The sequence below is a fragment of the Rutidosis leptorrhynchoides genome, chromosome 8, assembly GCF_046630445.1.
Source record: "Rutidosis leptorrhynchoides isolate AG116_Rl617_1_P2 chromosome 8, CSIRO_AGI_Rlap_v1, whole genome shotgun sequence".
NCBI lineage: Eukaryota > Viridiplantae > Streptophyta > Magnoliopsida > Asterales > Asteraceae > Rutidosis > Rutidosis leptorrhynchoides.
The window spans coordinates 244,555,081-244,577,078 of record NC_092340.1 but is presented as its reverse complement, the minus strand read 5'-3'; the positions used below and the strand labels follow the sequence as shown (position 1 = coordinate 244,577,078).

The 21,998-nt window shown below is 32.7% G+C and overlaps 1 protein-coding gene across 2 annotated transcripts; it reads right to left on the bottom strand.

The window, feature by feature from the left end:
• Nucleotides 1–9,878: 9,878 nt before the first annotated feature.
• LOC139861430 (uncharacterized) lies at nucleotides 9,879–17,778 on the bottom strand. 2 transcript variants are annotated; one of them, XM_071849820.1, is made up of 10 exons: nucleotides 17,332–17,778; nucleotides 17,114–17,212; nucleotides 16,837–17,015; nucleotides 14,242–14,438; nucleotides 13,681–13,789; nucleotides 13,327–13,586; nucleotides 12,620–12,838; nucleotides 12,439–12,520; nucleotides 11,046–12,332; nucleotides 9,879–10,335 (listed from the first exon to the last, which is right to left on the bottom strand). In XM_071849820.1, the coding sequence occupies exons 1-10, from the start codon at nucleotides 17,397–17,399 to the stop codon at nucleotides 10,193–10,195; spliced, it is 2,643 nt and encodes an 880-aa protein (XP_071705921.1). In that variant the 5' UTR covers nucleotides 17,400–17,778; the 3' UTR covers nucleotides 9,879–10,192. The 2 variants fall into 2 exon arrangements, with proteins under 2 accessions (XP_071705921.1, XP_071705922.1); XM_071849821.1 differs by having other exon boundaries at nucleotides 12,620–12,835.
• Between the last annotated feature and the right edge of the window lie 4,220 nt (nucleotides 17,779–21,998).

Sequence of the window (21,998 nt, the reverse complement as noted above, 5' to 3'; positions counted from 1 at the left end):
GATTACATCTGAAGAAAATATATATGCAAGTATATTTTCATAAAGATTGTAATTAAAAATCCTTTTGTACAGACTGTTAATGGTGAAAATATTTTAACGGGTAGGTAATACCCGAGGAATATTTAGATTTCACATTAATAAGTTACACTGTACATTCTTCAAATCTGATTCGACAGTCATTTACTATCCTACTTACATCCACAGATATACGTATCCGTTCACCACAGAACAACCATTTTCATTCAATTTCATATTTGGATTTTGACCTATCAGAATCCAACAAGTGGCATAATGAAGAAAACATTGGATAAAATAAAATTTGTTAGAAACAAACAAATTAACTATGAGAAATCCTATTAAGAATCCACGCTAACTGTTCCTAACTAACTGGTTACATTTAATTTATTGCAATTTAATTATCGTAATTTACATTCTCGCAATTTTATTTATCGTCATTTAATTTCTGTTATTTACTTTTACGCATTTTAAATCGGGACACATGTACACAATACGTCGGATTAATTCTGAGACAATACGTTGTACACGGGTCATGATACATATTTATTTATTTTACGCACTTTAAATAACGGGACACGTACACAAGGTTTCGACCTATCATATCGACCCATCTATATATATATTTCGGAACAACCATAGACACTCTATATGTGAATGTTGGAGTTGGCTATACAGGGTTGAGGTTGATTCCAAAATATATATATGGTTTGAGTTGTGATCAATACTGAGACCGGTACACGGGTCACGATACGTATTAATTAATTCGAATATTATATATATAACTATATATAAATCATTGGACTATTGGACCATTGGACAATTGGACTGCTAACTTTGAACAATTAAAATGAATTAAAATATTGATTATAACATATGAAATTAAACAATTCTTCAAGCTTGCCACTTGATTTCATCTTAAAATCTCATTTGAATCTTGACGAATCCAATCCGTGTTCAAATCTTTCATGATTCTTGAAAAAAAAAAACCCCAATCGAGAGGATGAACCAACCACACTTCATCTACGGAAGAAAAGATTTATGCATATAGTTATACACCTGAAAAACACACGGAACCTGAGTAAACGTTTGACAAGTATATGTGCTAGCTCCTTTGGCGATGTTACTACCGAAAATCACTTTGCAATCCTTTCCAAAGTAGCAAATTTTATCACAGCTTCAGCAAGTCAACTCCGACTTTTCATCCGAAACAACCTTGATATATATACGTACTCTTTATTGTTACTGGGGAACCTTTTATATTCCACGATATTACCATCAGCGCTTAACCATCTAAAAACACAATTCTCCTGAAACCACCTCGGTTTGATAACCGATGACCCAGATCTGTTAACTCTGAAAATGCTGACAAAGCAGCATGTTGTAGATGGTCTTAATGGCCAAAAGTTGATGATAAAGAAGGAAGTGTTAGGAACGCTCGATAGAAAATTTGGTAGAGAAAAACGGATTGAGCTAACCATGAAGGAGACCAAGGGCAAATACAAGGACCAAACCCTATATTCAAAGAATCCAGGAAATTCTGGATCCGCCGAAATCTTTAGAAAAAAAAAAAATCTTGCTCCGAAGTCATGTTAAAATCCTTGCGGAAACATTTTCTACATCATCCTTCGATCTAGAAATTTCAAAATATCGTCATAAATATCTTCAATATTTCTGAAGATATCTTCATAAATATATTCGTCCGAAATTATCTATCTTCTTGTGCTATCTATGTTACCTCATAAAAGAAAATGTTTCAGTTTCTATCCTTCTATAATATTTGAGTTAAAATTATGGATGATTTTTGGAGAAGTGTAGGGAATTGAAGCATGAGTTAGTATAATATAATGACGCCGGGCCAACGTGGTTATATTACAATAAGTTATGCTAAATTTCTAATGTAACGTGATGATGATTCACAGACCTTATCCTCATCATGTGCCATGTTACACGACTCTTTCATTCTACTTAATTTCTAAGCATATCACGGAAATATTTCCTTGATATTTCTGTTCTTTCGTAACTCCGACAATCTGCTAATAAATCGTGCGATTACATTTTCTTTCTAATTAGAAGATTTCTTTAAATTCTTTGAATTCTGAAAATCAACCTTAACTATGTCAGAAGTTAAGACGAACCTTTAATCACTTCATTTCACTCTTTTGTGATAGCTTCACTCGTGCGCTTCGCATGATCGAATCGTTTTATCCATATTCATCGAAAATGATAAAACACTATTTATTAACTCATATTCGTCATGAAAACATACTTATTGTCAACCATGACAATCTCTATCAAATTTCGGGGACGAAATTTCTTTAACGGGTGGGTACTGTCACGACCCGGAAAATTCTGACTAATTTTAAACCAAACTCTCGATACAATTTAATATTTTGACACGATAAGCATATTCTGTTAGGTTGGGTCTCAAAAATTTTGAACTGTTCCCTATGTTCAATTGACCTTCGACCATTACCGACGATTCATGAACAATTAATTGTAAATAATATAGATATATAGAAATTTATAAATTTTTCATTCCATACAAATAGTTATGTGATAATATGGTTTTGTATATTAAAAATTATTATTAAGTATTAGCATTATTATTATCGTTTTATTTTTATTATTATCATTATCAATAAAATTATTATTTCTATTAAAAATTACTAAAATTATTATTAATTAAGATACAACATTATTATCATTATCATTAATATTATTAGTAATATTATTATATTATATCTATTATTAATATTATTACTAATGTATGTATTAATTACCAATTATTATTATTATGATTTAGTTATTATTATGATTATTATTATTGTTAATATAATTATAATTAATTAGTATTATTATTATTAATATATTTATTAATTATTAATATTAAATATAATATATAAAAACATAAAAATCACTCTCGAAATTGTTATCTATCACTTTCAGCTTTTATATTTTTGTTCTTGTCTCCCTTCTACCATGAATTATTGTCATTACAGACTCGTTATATAACAAATCGTTCAGTTCATATTCATTTGATTCTCCAATATCATTAATTACAAATATGATTAAACATGCGTAAAGATATATATCACAATCAACTTTTATATTTTCCTGTTTATCCTGTTTCCCTGTGACTAAATGTCGAGCCATATCTCCTCTATATAACAATTAATCATCTCAAGTTGATGATGAATACGAATCGATTTCCCACCACCTATTACCACCGTTAAACATCGTCACTGCTTCAACTTATACTATCTGTTTCCTATATCAAATTAAAAGCAAAACCAAGAAAAACCCACTCGTTCCTACTATTAACCGATGACCACTTCTATCTTCTATCTGCTATTGTTCGAATCAAACAAAGTCAAACACCATGTAAGATTTCTGCTACAAATGTTACTTACATTTTTCCTGTCGAACACAAGAATCAAACACCATCAAGTTTTGTTGCAACACCACTCTCGAACAACCCATATCACCACCTTTCCATGATCACCACCACCTAGCTCTCCCTTAACTATGAATCACCACCACCATACGGGAATCACCTTCACCATCTTTAAGACAACCACCGTCACCTTCCTCTCTCTCCTCTCTCTCTCATTTATTCTTCCTGAACTTCAAAATCACAATCGTCATTTGATTTTTTCTATACGATCATCCCACCACAACCTCACCATCACCACACCCTTCTTCTTCTTCTTTTTCTTGCTTCTGCGAGTACTTGTTTTATTACCAAAAACCGAAACTAAACACCCCTATGAATACTATTGCTGCACTTGTGATTTTTTTTTTATTGCTTCTGTAATTCTAATACATTAAAGAGTGATGATAATGATACTGTGAGGATTGATGTTCAACCATCGATTATTATATAAAAATGTTAATGGGATGTTGAGCTGTAAAGGAATGAGACAAGAATTATTTAGTTTTGAAAGTATTACTCCGTATAAACTGTTGCTGGTAATCTGTCTATTATAATCGATAATGGAAAATGACATAGTAATGACGTCAAGGAAAAGTGATAGATTGGGTGATGATTGATCGAACAAAGAAAGGAGATGTAGACCGCCGTTTTTTTTTCTTTTTACTGCTATCGATCCCTTTTTTTTTTCTGTTTTCAATCGGGCAGTTATTGAATCACTTAATTTTACGGGACTAGACTAATGGGTGTTACGAAGTGGGCTTAGATAATTAACTATGTTGGGCCGAGATAAAGTTGGGCTTGTAAAACTGTATTGGGCCGAGACCCATCCCCGTTTAGATTATACATGTTGATGACGAAGTGATAAGATAAGGGTGATGGAAATATACGGGTTAAAGAATTTAAAACGCATCATATAAACAGAAAATATCAGACAGCGTAATGGTTAAGCATGGTTATGTATAAGTGGGAGGTCATGGGTTCGAGGCTAGGCAGTGGTTTTTTTTTAAGCTTGCTTTCAAAGGTAGTCTTATTTATTATTATCATTTTTATTATTACTAGAATTAATATTATTATTATTTTTATCATTATTAATATTAACATTATTATTATTATTATTATTATTATTAAAAGTAATATTATTATTAAAATTATAATTATTATTAAAATCGTCATTTTTATTAAAATTATCATTTTTACTATCATTTTTAACAACAACATTATTATTAAAACTATCATTTTTTTTATTTAATATCATTAGAATTATTATTATTATTATCATTATTACTCATATAAGAATATATTTAATAGATATAACATAACTATACTAATATTTTTATAATAAATACTAAATATTTATCTAAGGTACAGAAAATAAATATAGTTAATTAAATTATTATTAAAACAAATAATTTACTAAAATAACAATTAATAAGAATATATGAATTTGTTCGATTACAATTATGTGTGTTAATATATATAAATGATATAGGTTCGTGAATCTGAGGCCAACCCTGCATTGTTCAATTTAGTCATATGTATTTTTACTACAAAATACAGTACGGTGAGTTTCATTTGCTCCCTTTTTAATTGCTTTTGCAATATATATTTTTGGGCTGAGAATACATGCGCTGCTTTTATAAATGTTTACGAAATAGACACAAGTACTTAAAAATACATTCTACGTTGAGTTGTACCACTGGCATACTTCCCTGTAGCTTGGTAACTACTATTTACATGGGTATTGTAAACGCGAATCATGTTGATAGATCTATCGGGCCTGACAACCCCAACCGGACTGGACGACCAGTATTCAACGGTTGCACAGTACTTCGTTTCGTGACTACACTTGGTACAGTGTAGTGAGATTTCATAATAAAGGGAATATGCGACGTTGATTAATAGTTAAGTATGGTTACCAAGTGCTCAGCCACTTAGAATGCTTTACATACACTTAAGAGTGTATTATGTTTATGATTATGAAATCTTGTGGTCTATTAAGATATTGAAATAATTGTTATGATAAACTTATGAACTCACCAACCTTTTGGTTGACACTTTTAAGCATGTTTATTCTCAGGTACGAATTAAGTCTTCCGCTGTGCATTTGCTCAATTTAAGAACATTACTTGGAGTCGATCATCGCAATGGAATCAGCTGTTGAAGACTTCGTTCAGATGGATTAGGACGGGTCCTTTCAATTTATATATAAAATTGTTTAATGTTATATTTAAAAATCAATAGTTTGTTATATGTAAATATTTATATAGGTAATATTACTAGATTTATATATATATATATATATATATATATATATATATATATATATATATATATATATATATATATATATATATATATATATATATATATATATATATATAGTCACGTTCAATATTAATATAATTATAGTATATGTAGTAAGTATATTTTATGCACAAAATATTTATTTGTTTAAAAAAAAAAATTTAGTTTTGATACGATAATGATTTGCTAATAATAATAATAATAACTTTATTAATAACATTTCTAATAATGATATTGTTAGTATTGATACTTATAATAATAAGAAATAGTAATAGCTATCTCATTGATAATGATAATATTAATAATCATATTACTTAATAATAATACATATTTTGATGTTAATATTAGTAATAACAATAGTAATAATAATAATATTTATATCAATGATAATAATAATAATAATAATACAATGTTCATATTAATCTTATTAACAATAATAATACTAATAATAACAATAATACTAATAATACTTATTTAGTAACATTAATAATAATTTTAGTAGTAACAATAATAATAGTAATTTGAAATTTTTAAATTTTAATTTATGTTTATAATACATGGTATAATATTTATAATAGTTATAATACTAACAATAATAATAATAATTAAAATCATAATAATAACAATGACCAAAATTATAATTCTAGTTATAATCACAATAACAATAATATGAAAGAATTTTGGTTTTTGTAAAACTACCTCAAGTTGCCCCAAAAAAATAGTTGTCACCCGCAGGGATCGAACCGAGACCTCCTGAATAACCACTAACACCATTTACCATTGAGCAATTGCCCATTTTTCTGAATAATACTCAATTCAAACATATATAACCCGTGTTATTTTCCGTCAGTTTATATCTCCTTCATCAAAATCCATCGGCCAAAGATCGAACTGATTATCATTATGTTGTTAATTAGTTTTAGGATTAAAACAAGATGTAGAAACAATTAACAAGTGTTTAAATCGAAAAAAAATAATAATAAACACAGCTTGCTGTGTCACGACATACACAAGAAAAAAATAAATATGATTTCATTATTGTGAACGTTTTAGACAAACATTATAACACGAATTGTGTTTAAAATCACTCATATAAACTTTATCAATCGTCAATTTAACTAAAAATATAACAGATAACACGAATTTGATCTTTGTTCATATGTTTGACTTTTTGAAGATAATCTTTGACTCGTAAAATTTGAAATTGATAGAAAGAATTGGAAGTTGAAAACTTACATACAGTTTACTTAGATCATTCCTAACAATCTTGCATTTATAGTTTTTGCAATTGAATTCGATTTCGAATTTTGGCCAAAATCCATCAAGAACAGAGATACTTCGTTTTTTTTTTATTTTTATATTTTTTTTTTCTGAATACAGCTATTTAACTTTGATAATTGATAGGAATGGTGGATTGATCAAGTGGTTAAGTATTTGCTTTACAGTTGTACCTGGTCGACAAGAATCACAATTTAGAAGAAAAAAATGAAAAGGTAGACTATGATGCATAACCAATTTTGTATGTATCTGACCTTTATTCATTTTATTTTTAATAATTAATATTAATAATAATAATAATTATTATTATTATATTAATATAATAATAATATAAGTAGTAATAATAACAATAAAAATGATAATAATAACTATGACTATAAATAAATAAATAAATAAATCGATAATAATTTTATTGGTGATAATAATGATATATCGTATTATTTATAATAATAATAATGATAATAACTCTAATAGTTATAATAATTATAAAGGTAATAATAATAATAATATAACAATTTACATGTATTAAACTTTATATCTATATATCATACTAATATTACTAATATTAATATTAATATTAAAATTAATATTTATTTTAATGATAATAAGAAAAATAATAATAACAATACTAATATAAATGTTATATTTTATCTTGTACTTACATATATTAATATTATTAATTATCTAATATTAAATGTTTATATATATATTTAATATTTTTACATCTTAACAATATACATATTTATATATAGTTTTATTTTAATAACCAATTTATTATCTTGTATATTATTTTACATACTTAACCTTACTGGCCTATTGTATTTCATTATTTTAAATCACTTTATGTACTTTTGTTTATATTCATTTATATACATATATATATATATATATATATATATATATATACATTTTTACTTACACACAATTGTTCGTGAATCGTCGAGAGCAGTCGAAGGTCGATTGAATATGAACATCGTTCCAAAATTTTCTATACTCAACATTACATGCTTTGCTTATCGTATCGAAATCATATAAAAATTAAGTTTAAATTTGGTCGGAAATTTTCGGGTCGTCACAAAACTTTGCAAGTCATGCACGTTTCAAATGAATGCGACATAATTTTGGTCAAACGCGTCTCATTTAGGGACTATGACCACGTAACGGGACCTAAGTTGACGGCGCCGTCAATGGCGATTTTCTCGGGTCGTCACAGAGAACATTCTTACTTATAGGGGAGAAAATAATCTTACTTCTAGGGTGAGAGAATATTGTTATTTATAGGGGGAGTAAACACGTACTTACCAGGATCCCTGACTCTGATACCTTGATTAAGTTTATGGATTTGTCAAGGGGGAGCTATGTTATAACAAATACTGTTATTTCATATAAGCTCCAATACCCTTGCATGCTAGTTCATATGTGCACTAAGTTGTCACGATTGGGGGAGATAACAATTGTTTATCCTATTTTTGTGTGCACAAGGTTTGTAGCTATGTTGTTATATAAGGAGGGAGATAACACATATCATCTTTTACTTCTCTATTCAAAATATGCTTAAAAGATTTAATCATATTTTGAGGGGGAGAACAAAGGGAAAAGAACAAAAAAGATTTTTATCCTCTAAAGTTTGTATAAATCTTTATAAAAAAATAAAAAAATATTTTGGTTTATTTCGTAATGGCTTTTGTACACATGGCAGTACAAAACCGGTGTTTTAGTGTTTTTCTCGCAGGCTAAAGGATTACATCATCATTTAGCGAGGTTTTAAGAAAACAATCGACTTGACTTTGTTTCAAAAGGGAGGAAATCTTATTACTTCAAGACGGAGTACTCCTTGTGTGTTTATCTAGAAAATTAGTTGTTGAGTCCCTTACAAAATTAATGATTTAATTATATCAAAACCACCAGCAGCACTAAGTTGTTAACAGCCAACATAGGTTAATTATGTTTAACCAGCAAAGATGTATGCTAGTCCCGAGTGTTCGAAGTATGATGCCTTAACTGTGAGCTCAAAATAGTTAAGTGTGATGGTTCTTCATATCCAACATGAGGGATGAATGCTAACCCAGCAGAAGATCAAAGAAGAAAAATCAGAAGATGCAGAAGCAGCACAAAACACTTAAGTCAATTTATGTAGGTCAGAAGCATGAATGTTTCCAGTGTTGTCTACATCACAAACGTGTCATCCAGCTGACATCGAAGACTAAGTTAAAAAGAGAATGACAAAAGTTGGTGATAGACAAGTTACCTTACGAGACGGCGTGGAATGCAGAGGTATAACTCATGCGCAGTTCATGGTTATACCTAATGTTAACACCTTGAGAAAACATCATCATGATCATACGTACAATATTTGAAGCATTATGTACAACCTTATGATAAAAAACCCTATGATCATATGTACCAATTAATAATTTTCTTTCAACAAATCCGTAACTTTAGCATTTATATTTTCACTTAATATCTAAACTGTTTCGTTTAAACAAATCCGTAGTTCCACATGTTATTTCACTAGTTTGTATATATATGTCTCAAATGTCTATTTTAAGAGAGAGCACATTTGACTATTTTAATTTTAATTTTCTCTAAATATAAAGGTAGTATTTTTCTAATCTACTAAAACCAAGGATAAGGCTCCATGGCTACTGCATTAATCTGATCCAAGTAGTTAAAACTTTATAATTGATCCAACAAAGAAACCATGGGTCTTTTTTTAAGTAGATGATCTTGGGACTTGGGTCAATAATTTCAATTTAAAACCATAACCCAATCTAATCTAACCATCAAGCACAACCAACATGTGATAAAATGCAGTGTCAAAAGCAGGGGCAACAACAAACAAATCTAACCTGTAAGTAAATATGCATTACAACATAAACCCTCACGAATCTACATTCTGAATACCAGGCAAATGATATGGCAGACGGAACCTTAACTAGAAACCTTGTCCAACAATCTAAAATTACGAAGGAAAAAAAAAAAAAAAAAGATAACATGGCTAGAAAACAAGTTCCACGTCTATGTTTTCTTACGGTTTCAAAGTATCGGGTAACACGACAACCTGGAGACGGTCAGCAGGCTACATATGGATTTCAGCCACCGCAAAACCATTAATGTATGTGACCACACAACTACACTCATAAGATTCGCTTTTAACCTCTATCTGTATCGAAAACCCATATCCAGGTCAGCTCCCCCAAATACCCCTTGGTTATGCTGTTGTTTCAACTGGGCCCGCAGTTCCATCTCCATCATCCTCTGAAATGCTTCCGGGCGGTTGGCTCCACTGCTACCATCAGGAACTGGGACACAGATGCAGGATTAGCTTAGAAAATGATCATACCAAGTGACACAGTAACTTGATAGCATGAAAAACACACATTTGGTCAAACAATATATAGAAGTTCAACTAAATGATTAATAGGGGGTGTTTGACTTTGCGCTTAGAATATGAGAGTATTTGATTATTACGTTTTGAATTCGTAAATAATTAATAAATAGTCTTCGTCAAGTTTAACTTAATATCAATTAATTGCGATTTGGGAGACTCAAAACGTGGAAATGAAAAAGCAGGTATGCAGAAAAACGTGATAATCAGTTTCTCTTTCTGTATATTTGTGTCCCTATTACTTATTTTATCAACTTATCTTATCTACCAAACACCTAAAAACTGATCATTTAGTTATTGCGTTATCAAAAAGCATAATCAAATCCAAACACTGCTAATATATAGCACGTTTTGACACAACTGATTATTTTATTTTGATTATCTAAAACGCATAATCAATTTTCAAAATGCAAATCCAAACAAACCCTTAGTAAACACAAAGGTGATGTTTGTTTTTTGACTACAAATGTAGAAATGACTTGGTTATTTGGTTATTAATGATGTTTTTGATTGACAAAACAAGGCATTCATGTAAAAAAATACATATGTGGGGAAGTGTACGATAGTTTCTCCAAACATTAACGGTAACATAAGGATGATGTTATAGATATTATTATTATATACCTGGTAATGGCATGCCAAGTCCACCAATGTTGGCCTGCTGATGAGTAAACGGGAGTCCATGCATCGATTCTCTGTCGGGCATAAAATTGGGCGTTTGATTTCCAGGATGCATAGGTCTAGGAAAATCACGAAGCAATTGAGGTGGTGGAAAGTTGCCTTGCATCCTCATTTGAGGAGGTAACATTTGAGGATGAACTGGAACATCGAAGCCTGTTACCCTAGAATCAGGATGTTGATGAAAAGGACGAGCTGAAAATTGTTGATCTGGAAATCGCATCTGGGAATTCATAGGATCTAACGGATGAAACACTGGCCGCCGATTCTGATTCATCTGTGCTGCATTCATTTGTGGAGATAAAGCTTGACCATGAAGATTATTATTGTTAAACTGTCTTTCAGGCCAATGATCAAATCGGCTACCTTCCTGACCACCTCTAAAACCAGAACCGAGGGCTGCAAGTTTCTCTGATATATCAAACGGCACATCAGAAAATAACGATTTCCCAATATTTTGGTTATGGGCAGCGTTTGCAGGATCGTTAACCATCAGTAAACTTTCCTCTTCAGGCAGCTGGATTTCACCAGTCCCAATGACCTGCTGACCATCAAAGTTTGACCAGCTTTCAGCTTGGTTTGACTTGGCAGGTTGTTTCATGTTGGGTCCTATTCCATCATTTATCACAGGGCCAGATAACTCATGTGGATCGAATATGTCAATTTGGGCAGACCCAACTGATCCCCTCTGAGCAGAAACAGGTGCTTGAGCTGACTGCAGCTCTTTCATGAAGGCAGACCCAAACAGAGATTCAAGTGAAAGATTCTGACCCGAATTAATTTCCTGTTTAGTGTCTTCTGACTTTTCAACATAGTCAGCCACCAAACCAATGTTTGTATCAGAGGTATTATCAACGACGGTTCCTTTTTGTAACAATGAAAGCAAATGATTAGTAGCATGATTATCAACTACTCTAGCGTCGTCCAAGTTATCTTGGCCAGAAACACTCCACTCGGGAATATGTGGCTGCAAATTAGGAGTTTTTTCAGTATATTGTGATAGCATTGCCTGTTCAAGGTCTTCACACGTAAGGACTGCAGCAACTGGGGGTACAGGTGCAGGTGCAGACTCCTGCCTAAAATTGTTGTACAAATCCTTAGAGTCTGAGGGCGTTGTGGTAATTCCAAATGGTGCAACATTGTCTGTAGATATAATAGCTTTTTCGCCACCACCAATCAGCGAAAGCAAGTCGTTTGGTCTGTTAGATGAGACATCACCAACCGGGTTCGTTTCTGCAAAGAAGATTCAAAAAAAAAGAAGGAAAAAAAGTCGGTACTTACAAGTTACAAAGCCATGGAAATCGAAAATCATTAACTACAAAGATCAATATATGTGTACCTATACCATCTTCATTAAACCACAGTGAAAATCTAGAGGATTGGGCATTGTTGGGACTCGGAGGATCATCTGGCTTAACCTTCTGTTGCAGGACAAAACACAGATGTATTACTTCATTTTCAATTTTAATCCTAGAAACGAATTATAGTATAACTTTTATTATTATTTTGTACAAGTGTACCTCAACAAAATTAGTGGAACCACCATCTTTAATTGATGAAGTGGTGCCAAAAAATTTCCCGAGGATGGACATCGTAGTTTCCTGACTGGCACCATTATCAGCTTCGTTGACTCCCGGAAAACCAGAAATTCCCATAACCTGATCATCTAGGGTTCCATTTTGAGTGAGAATGGCCTTTGCAACAGCAGGTATTTCCTCTATTCTGGGTTTAGGATTCTGCTATATAAAATATATATGACATATAAAATATGAATATGAACAAGAAATATGTTGGTCACAATAGTTATAGAAATAGTATTACATAGTAGAGGTTATTTTATGTGAGTGGACGTGGTTATAAATATTCGTATTAATGGTGTGTGTGAGTTTGTCTTTCAAAAAAAAAAAAAAAAAAAAAAAAAATTGTTAATTTTAGTTTGAAGATTCGGCAAATAAGTGATTTACACGGCCATAAAATATTCTTTGTTCAAAGCAATTACATTAACTATGCATATGTACATACATAAAGTAAGATATGTTGAGCCCGAAGGGCACATGGGAAACTACATTGCTTTATTGTACTAAAAGATCTTTTCAATTAGAAGTACTTCATATGAGTCTACTGGTATTGGTACTTTTTTAGTAGTTGACTGCAGTTTTCATTTCGTAAGGAAACTAAGTTTATTAGATCTACCTTAATATCTAGACAAACTCTTTAACATATTTACCTCTTTATCGATAGAAGAGATTGGTTTTGCGAATCCTGGAGGTACAGGTGGTCGAGGTTTGGAAGACTGCAATAGAGCAGATGATTTCTCGGAATCATCCTTTGAAACAGACTTAACTTCAAAATTCAATTCAAGCCCTTCTTCTTTAGTCTCCTCTGTGATAAGGTCCGTAAATTCGTCACTTTTAAGCCTATTTCCACTTAATTTCTGCTTTTCTTGTAGCACTTTTTGTTGTTCCTTCCTCATCAACTCAAACGAAGCTTCAAAAGACTCGGATATTGTTAGTCAAAACTTTGCAAATCATCAATCAATCACCAACATAACGACTTTCCAAAATGGTTTGAACGTACATACCTCTTCTCTTTCTCTCCTCTTCTGCTCTATCTTGACTTGTTGACTCACTGGACCCAAATGTCTCATCATTGAACGAGTCATGCGTGTTCGGCCGGGAATGTGACACAGCCTGGGAATGTGACACAGCCTGAACAAAACACTATATAAGTATTTTATGTGCTTGCATAGATCAGTGTTGCAGAACTCCGAATTACTCGGCAAGTACTCGGGTTTTTGCAACTCGGGAGTACTCGGTCAAACTTGGTCAAACTAGGTCAAAGTCGAGAAAACTAGGAATTACTCAGAAAACCGGTCAAAACTAGGCCAAAACTCGAGATTACTCGGAAAATTGGTCAAAACTCGGTCAAAATTGGTCACAGTCAAACTTGGTCAACATCCAAGTACTCCACAAGTAGCGATTATTGCAACCTTGGCATACATAGAAAGAGGTTTATTAAAAAAAAAAATATATATATATATATATATATATATATATATATATATATATATATATATATATATATATATATATATATACTGATCCAAAGTATGAACGAAAAGGTAAAAAAAAGTAAGTTTGACCTTGTAAGGGCGAGGAGGCTGATATGGCTCTTTACTCCTGTTGAGATGGTGGTGTTCATTAGTGGGGCCCTTTGGAGCAGAAGTGCCAGCAGTAAATCCAGAGGGTCTTGGTAAAGAACCGCTACCAAGAAGTCCATCATGTTCCGAGTTTTGCCAAGGTCGCCGAGATTGATTGCCCAAACCACGCCTTCCAGAATCTAAACAAGGATACTATAAATCAGAGACGATATCGATTTCGAATTTAGATATTTTCCAATGCGGAAGGGTAATTACTATCCCTATGACAACCGATGGATTTCAAATTCAAATTAACGAATGACAAATATCAGAATAAGATAAGAACACCAGATGGGAATTACTTGATGAATCATAATATTTAAACCAAAACGATCTTTATGACTCCAACTGTATTATAAACATAGGCCTCACACAACACCCCCAATGCAGAAGAGGATGCAAAATTCACCAAATCATCACATTCGGACTAACCTAGTCTCAATTTTTTTATAAAGCTCTTAAAATAGAAAAATAAACAAGGCAAGCGTTCAAATGTATAAAATCTAATATGGGGTTTAAATTTGACATCACTCTCAAGTTATTTGATAATAAATATGTCTGTTTAGGTAATATATATCACCTTTTCCTTTCATGTACTCCGTACTATGTAATGCAACGAAATGCCAGTGCCCCTATTACAACTAAACTACTATATCGTTATTCGTATCGTAAGAAGAGGATCTAGCGTCGAACGTTTGAAAATGCATCCTATATAAACATCAGACTATCCCAAAGAAACACATATAGTAAACTCGCATATTGCTATTGAAAGTAATTTTAACTACCATTCTCTAATATAAATCGTCTTTAACAGGCATAAGGTAAGGCCTCTAATAGACTAGTAGAACAATATAACATTTCTCACTACGACTTGATCCCCAAACTAAGACCTAATCACCACAATTATCAAAACCAACGCAAATATAATGTCAAATGGAAAGAAGAGCCATATATAGATCAGAAAATGGGAGCATTTTCATCAGCAAGTAGACTACTTGGTATTAAACAAAATAAAAGCGTACATTATTGATTACGTAGAATACAGCTATTAGTAGACCCTATCACGCATATCAGCTCAGGCACACTTTCAAAAAACAAGGGGAACACTACAATAATGCTCTAATTTATCCGAAGAGCGAAAAAGTAGGTAGTGATAGAATAACTAAGTTGTCAAAAGAAATACATAAGCAGAACTTAGGTTTGTCTTTATTCTCTTCTCCTTAGTAGCGCAACTAACCACATACAAAGAAGCTAACGACGAAAATTTAGGTTTACATTTATTTCCGAGACAGATATAGAGTATATATAGAATACGGCTCTACTTATTGTCGACAGCAAGCGTCGATTTATTGGCGACTTGACTGACTCTTAGAGCCTAAAGTAAACTTCAGGCAGGATTTAAAACCCATGGAAATTTGATTTTACCATTTTCATGGCGTCTCAATTTTATTTTATTTTTTAAAAAAAAAATTCCTACTTATTGGCCAGACGTCCACTCGGAAGCAATCTCTATCCGTCGAATACGGAGAGGGATGACTTTCTCTACTTTTGAGAGTGTTTTCACTCTAGGTGGAGAAATGACTTGTATTTATTCTCGGATAGGGGAAGGATTGTTTACATCTCACCTCCCCCATACAACTACAACACTTATGTGGTATTGGGTTTTTTTGTTGTTGTGATATAGAGTATATAGAATCAAATGTTTTTTGTCAACCATAATAATAATTCCTCTATATATAAGGTATCTAATCTAGTGAGAGATGCATTTCATTTACTGGAAAAGGAAAATTAATTCCTCTAAATTTCCAACGTTCATAATTTGAATCAAATGTTTTTTTGTCATCAATAATTATCCGAGTTGCATGCAGTTCACGAAAACAATTAAAAAAAATATGCTTTGATTTGAATGAATCAGCTCTCAGGACTCATATAATCAGCCCTAAAAACATTTATCGCCTAGTATAGACATCAAACAGTAAGAAATGACCTCACACACAATACAACATATAATAATGACCCCATAGGCCCATACTACAAGCAGATCAGTCATCTACTCATCCATGAAGCTTTTACAATTTTTCAATCAAGTACTCACATTCAAAGACAAGAGTATCATATACGTTCATGTAAAAAGTTAATTGATTGATGTAGATAATAGCATGATAGGTTACCAACGAAGCATTGCTTCAATGGTACCGCGGTTACACTTGTGTACTCGCAGGGCTAGAGGTCTCGGGTTCAAGCCTCGTCACCCGCTCTAGGAATTGAAATATATTCCTTGAAGGTGGCCCAAAGGGAAGGTTTTACCGACCCGCTCCGGGACTAAGATCCGGCCCGCCTGCCCCTCGGGATGGTTAAAGGGTCGGATCCTCAGAGTGTGGTTCGGGTTTCCTGCCCGAAAGCGCGTGTGTGTGTGCAAATGATGACTAGGCTTCGGTCCGGACTGATGCAAGCTTGCCTTTCAAAAAAAAAATAGCATGATAGGTTGCATTATGTCGCATATGTATGGCAAATAACCAAAACGGAGACTGAAACTACCTTGATCCAAATCAGATTGTGAATCGGGGTCCTTATCCTTATCACTCCATCCTGAAGAACGATTATCCCATCTTCCATATCCTCTCGAATCACCCCGAGTCGGTGGTGAAGAACTGTAATCATTACGACGAAAACCTTGCAACGGTAAACTCCCAAGAGCTCTTGGCTGTTCTAATTCACTGTACAAACTCATTAATATTAGATCATTCACATAACAATACAACAGTAAACATAACAAATTCACACATAAATTAAATAAATCTCAACAAAAATCTACCTCAAAACCGATTGATCGCATCCGCTCGGCAGTTTTTTACATATTTCCAATTCACTCAAAGAAATCAAAAAATCTCTAGCATAAGTAATCCTCGGCTTCCTGAAACATCATATAAAAAAAAATAATAAATAAAAATAAAAAACTCATCACAATTAACTTAAAAAAAAAAAAAAAAAAAAAAGTTCAAATAAGAACTATCAATCCAAAAGAGTAATTACTTTTCAGATTCAGTAACCGATTCGATAACCACCACAGATGAGCTATCATCTTCATTCTCCAAGCTCATTTTCAGTACTAACCAAAACCTAACGGATGACTAGGATGAAAACTTAATCAAAATTGTAACAGAATTGGATCAAAGTGTACAACTAACTCTAAACGAATTAATATTAAACATAACATATAAATTCAAAATCGCTAGGGTTTGTACAAGCTATCTGATATAGTTGATAAATTTAGGATCAAAATCTCTAGGGTTTTATTTGATACGGTTAATAATTAAATCGAGAAAATGGAAATTTGTAACAATCAACCGAGTCCTGATTGATGTATACAGGACATTTTTGATGGTTTGAAGGGTTGGATTGATCAGTGATTGATTCAGAGAATTTCGTAGATAAAATAATTTTGGTAAAGAGAACGTTTTTGGGGAGGGGATGGCTCTCTTTCGGTAACAAACAAAAAGGAGATACTATATGTTTATCAGACGCTAATACAATTTGGGATTTTATTTTATTTTCTATTTATTTATTTTTTATTTTATATCTTAGTTCTTGCTGTTTTTTGTTAAATGCATAAATAAAAGTGTCGTGTTAATAGTAGTATTAAGGATAAGGAATTGATAATATAGTTCTACATGATAATGATAGTTTTAAAAGGTACATTAAAAAAATTTAGAATTTTATTTATTTTTGTTGTTTGTAAATTGTAATGCTAATAAAATCTTATCTTGTTTTTGTTAATCATAAATTGTAATGTTAACGATATGACAAATCTTTTATCATATAGGAGTATAATACAGTATGACACCGAAGTTATTTTTTTGAACAGCAAGAAATATTATTAAAAGGCTAGTAAGGAGCTAGAAATTACAAGACCATTAAGGGGTTTGTTAACCAAGTATTCCAATTAAGGTTAGCCTTCTTATAACAAGATGAAAGTCAATTAAAAAAGGAAGAAACAATGAAATCTAAAATATGATATTTTTTAAAGTTCGACGGTTCAAAGATGCATCCGTTTTTTAAATGCCAAAGAGCCCAAAGAATAGAGTAGCTGATAACTTCCAATGTGATCACCTTCGTAGGGAGTTGAGATGAAGTCATGATCCATTGCCAAAGTTCGTTAACAGAGTTTCAAATATGGAGAAAAAGATCGAAAGGTGTCATGATCAATTGAGCACGCCAAATAAAAAATTTGACATTCGGGGGAACCACTTTTGCACCAATGAGTTGGCCAACTACCCATATTCGAAACATCAAGCAATTTTTGAAAACTTGAAACTGATAAAACACCTTTCGGAAGTAAGTGGAAATATCAAAAATCATTAGCATCCGAGAAATTAATAAAATTAATAGCAGCAGTCATCATATGCAGTTGATGAAGCTCGGCTCCTGATCTAACATCACACCTCCAAAACCATTTACAATCACCATTAGAACAACGTTCGAAAATCTTGCACCTTTTATCCACTTCTAAAGGAAAAAAACGGGGGAAGCAATCCCTAAAGGAACCACATAAATCCATTTATCTAGCCAAAAAAATGTATCTTTTCCATTGCCCACTTTTTAAACGGCATGTCGGCACCATTCGAATGATGCTCATGAATGGAAATAGTCTCTTTATTAATACAAGCCCACATACTTGTGCATACGTTAAACAACCGGAGAAACCCCATCAAACTATAAACCATGAATGACTTTCAACACGGAAGTCCAAAGCCACACAGAACAATTAACATACCTCCACCTCCAGTTGTAAAGAAGAGCTTTGTTTGAAGATTCAAACGAGACTACACCAAGACCGCCTTTTTCTTTCGTTTTAGTGATATTGTCCCACTTAATCTAATGTATTTTTCTATCTTCTTTTATTCCACACCAAAGGAAGTTAGCACGTAAGGATTCCATCAAATTAAGAACACCTTTCGGAGCTTTGAATAAGGAGAGGTAATAAGTGTCAAGACTTCCCAAAACCGACTTGATTAAAGTCAAACGACCACCATACGATATAAGGTTCATTTTCCATTTGGAGAGACATTTTTCCACCTTAAAAATGATAGGCTTCCAATTAGAAATAAGACGCATATTAGCACCGATAGGGATTCCGAGATATAAGAATGGAAAAGAATCCGGATTGTAACCAATGGAAGTAGCAAGGCGATTAAGTTCCAAAGTAGAGATGTTGATGCCAAGGAGGTTCGATTTCGTGACATTAATTTAAAGATGAAAATCTGCATAAAAATAATTCAAAATCGTGATGAGCTTGTTAGCGTTAACATCACTCCATATGCCAACAAACAAGGCATCATCTGCGAATAAACAATGACACAAGCAGATAGTATTTTTCTCGTTACCAACAATGAGACCCTTAAAATGTTATGGTCCAATGCATCCAAAAGGGCGGCATGTAACCCTTCAATATAAATGATAAAAAAAAAAGAGATGATGTTCAGAATACGTCTACAGGTAGTCCACGTAGACAGTCGAAAAGGATTTCAACGGTGTTTTGTGACAACATGGCCAGATCAGTTACCCCTATGGAGATTAGTAACGCATTTAAGAGGTTTGGTAATCCAGAACATTGTGTGGAGGAATGGACGTAATCATGCGTTCATAAAATTCGCGACGTATGAACAAGCTATAGAAGCCATTCAGAGCATGAATGGTAAAATTCTTCAAGGTAATAGGGTGCGGATGGGATTCGCCAAATTTGATAAACAAACAGCGAACATGAGGAACGAACATAGGTATAGTCCTTATCACTTTGGCAGGTCAGGAAGAAATGAACATACTACGCATACTCAAAAACCTCATGATAACAAGATGGTTCATTTACAAGTTAATGGTGATATTAGTGAGGGTATTATGCATCGAACGGCTCTGATCTGGAATATGGTCGAATTTTCCAAAACAAAACTTGTTGATTGGCTCATTAAACGCAAAGCCAATATTGAAATGTTTTGCCTTTGCGGCAAGTATGGAGGTGTGATTCGATGCACATATGATGATAGTGTTCGCAGCATTTGTCAAAGTCCCATCAACAGCTATTCTAATGGTGAATTTCTAAATATTATTCCAATGAACAATAGATACGAAATATTTTCAAGGGCAACTTGGTTGGAAATTTGTGGTGTTCCTATAGACTATGGTGGTATGGCGAATGCAATAGCGATTGCTCGGGAATGTGGGGAGGTGTTATATACGTCCAAGCAGTCTTATGATTTAACACAAGTTGGTTCTTATTTTGTGTTTGTGGAAGTGTCCCAGGCCAAACCTATTGACACTAAAATATCGACAACACTAAAAAATAATTATATTTCAAAAGTTTGGGTTCATGAGGTGGGACCTCAATTTAATCCATATGAACACTTTAAATCAGAGGATCGTGAAGAGTTCATTAATGTTATTAACACGAATATAAGGAAATGCGATAATCAATCTGATAACAACAACAATATGAATAATAATGGAGAGCATATCATTGGAGATGAAGTTGTAGGTGGTTTTGAGTCACTGGAAAAAGAGCTTTCTACATCGGTTCAGGCGGGTAATGTTGAGGGTACAGTAATTTATTCAAATTTTGAATTGCATTACTCACAAATGGGTGAAAACCTGAATCTAGAAGGCAATAGCGTTGTTCTAAAATCTAATTTGAATCTTGAGGTGTATGAGGAAATACAAAGGGTCGGTTTTGAGGAAAAAATTGGATTCTACACCTGTAATGTTGTCTGCTAACCTCCACTTTGAGAAAAAGTTACCTGATAATTTAAATGTTAACTTAGAAAGTACCTTTAGGGTGGTTGAGGTTAACCCTATTTATGTACTTCCAGATTCGAGTCAAGTCAAAAACACCCCTATGTGTCCCACTTTGGTCGACAAGCCCATCTTCAATGAGCCCATCACTAATGGGCCTGACCTTTCCCATTAAAATTTTTCTTTTGAAGTTGAGAAGCCAAGTGATCCCACTTTCTACCATTCTGCATGATTTAGTCATGAAAAACAAGATGCACACCTTTGTCCCACCCTTGACTGTAAATCCTCATGTGCTTTTTATAAAAGAACTCCCTTACATCTTAGTTTAATTCCAATAAAGAGGTGACTGGTACTGCACATCGCTGCCCTTCTAAGGGGCACAAAAGAAAGAAACTCAAGTCAAGGGATTTAAATGATGAAGTAAATTCTATGGAGGATGAGTTTCTTGATGATGATGAATCTCAAGTTGAACAATCGAACGATTATCCTCTTAAGCCTATCAAGGTTTGTGGTAAGTTACTAAATCCCAAGAATAAGTCCAAGGCTAAAGACAGAGCGGTTTTGGGTAATTTTTTGGAAGGCGTGTTTGATAGTAGTGAAAAATCCAACAAGTCTAAAGTATGAGGTTGGCAACTTGAAACGCTAGAGGATTTGGCAACAAATATAAGGGTAGAATGGTAGGTACTTTTATTAACATATTTCAAATATAATTTATGGCTATTCAAGAAACAATGGTTGAAGAAGTGTCTCTCACGTTTCTTAAAGAGGCTTGAGGAGGGTTTTTTTTTTTGGGGGTTCAAGTTTCTTCGTGTGAAAGATCGGGAGGTTTGGTATCTTGTTGGAGGGCTGGTTATTTCACTCTTAAGGAACACTTTTAGTGTCAAAATTGGGCTAATTTAGTTGATCAATATATACAT

Coding starts and splice junctions, on each gene's coding strand:
- LOC139861430 (XM_071849820.1), bottom strand. CDS start 17,399: ATGAGCTTGGAGAATGAAGATGATAGCTCATCTGTGGTGGTTATCGAA. Junction 14,439..16,836: donor ACAATCTGATTTGGATCAAG/GTAGTTTCAGTC, acceptor ATCCTTGTTTAG/ATTCTGGAAGGCGTGGTTTG. Junction 13,587..13,680: donor AGAGGAGAGAAAGAGAAGAG/GTATGTACGTTC, acceptor AGTCTTTTGAAG/CTTCGTTTGAGTTGATGAGG.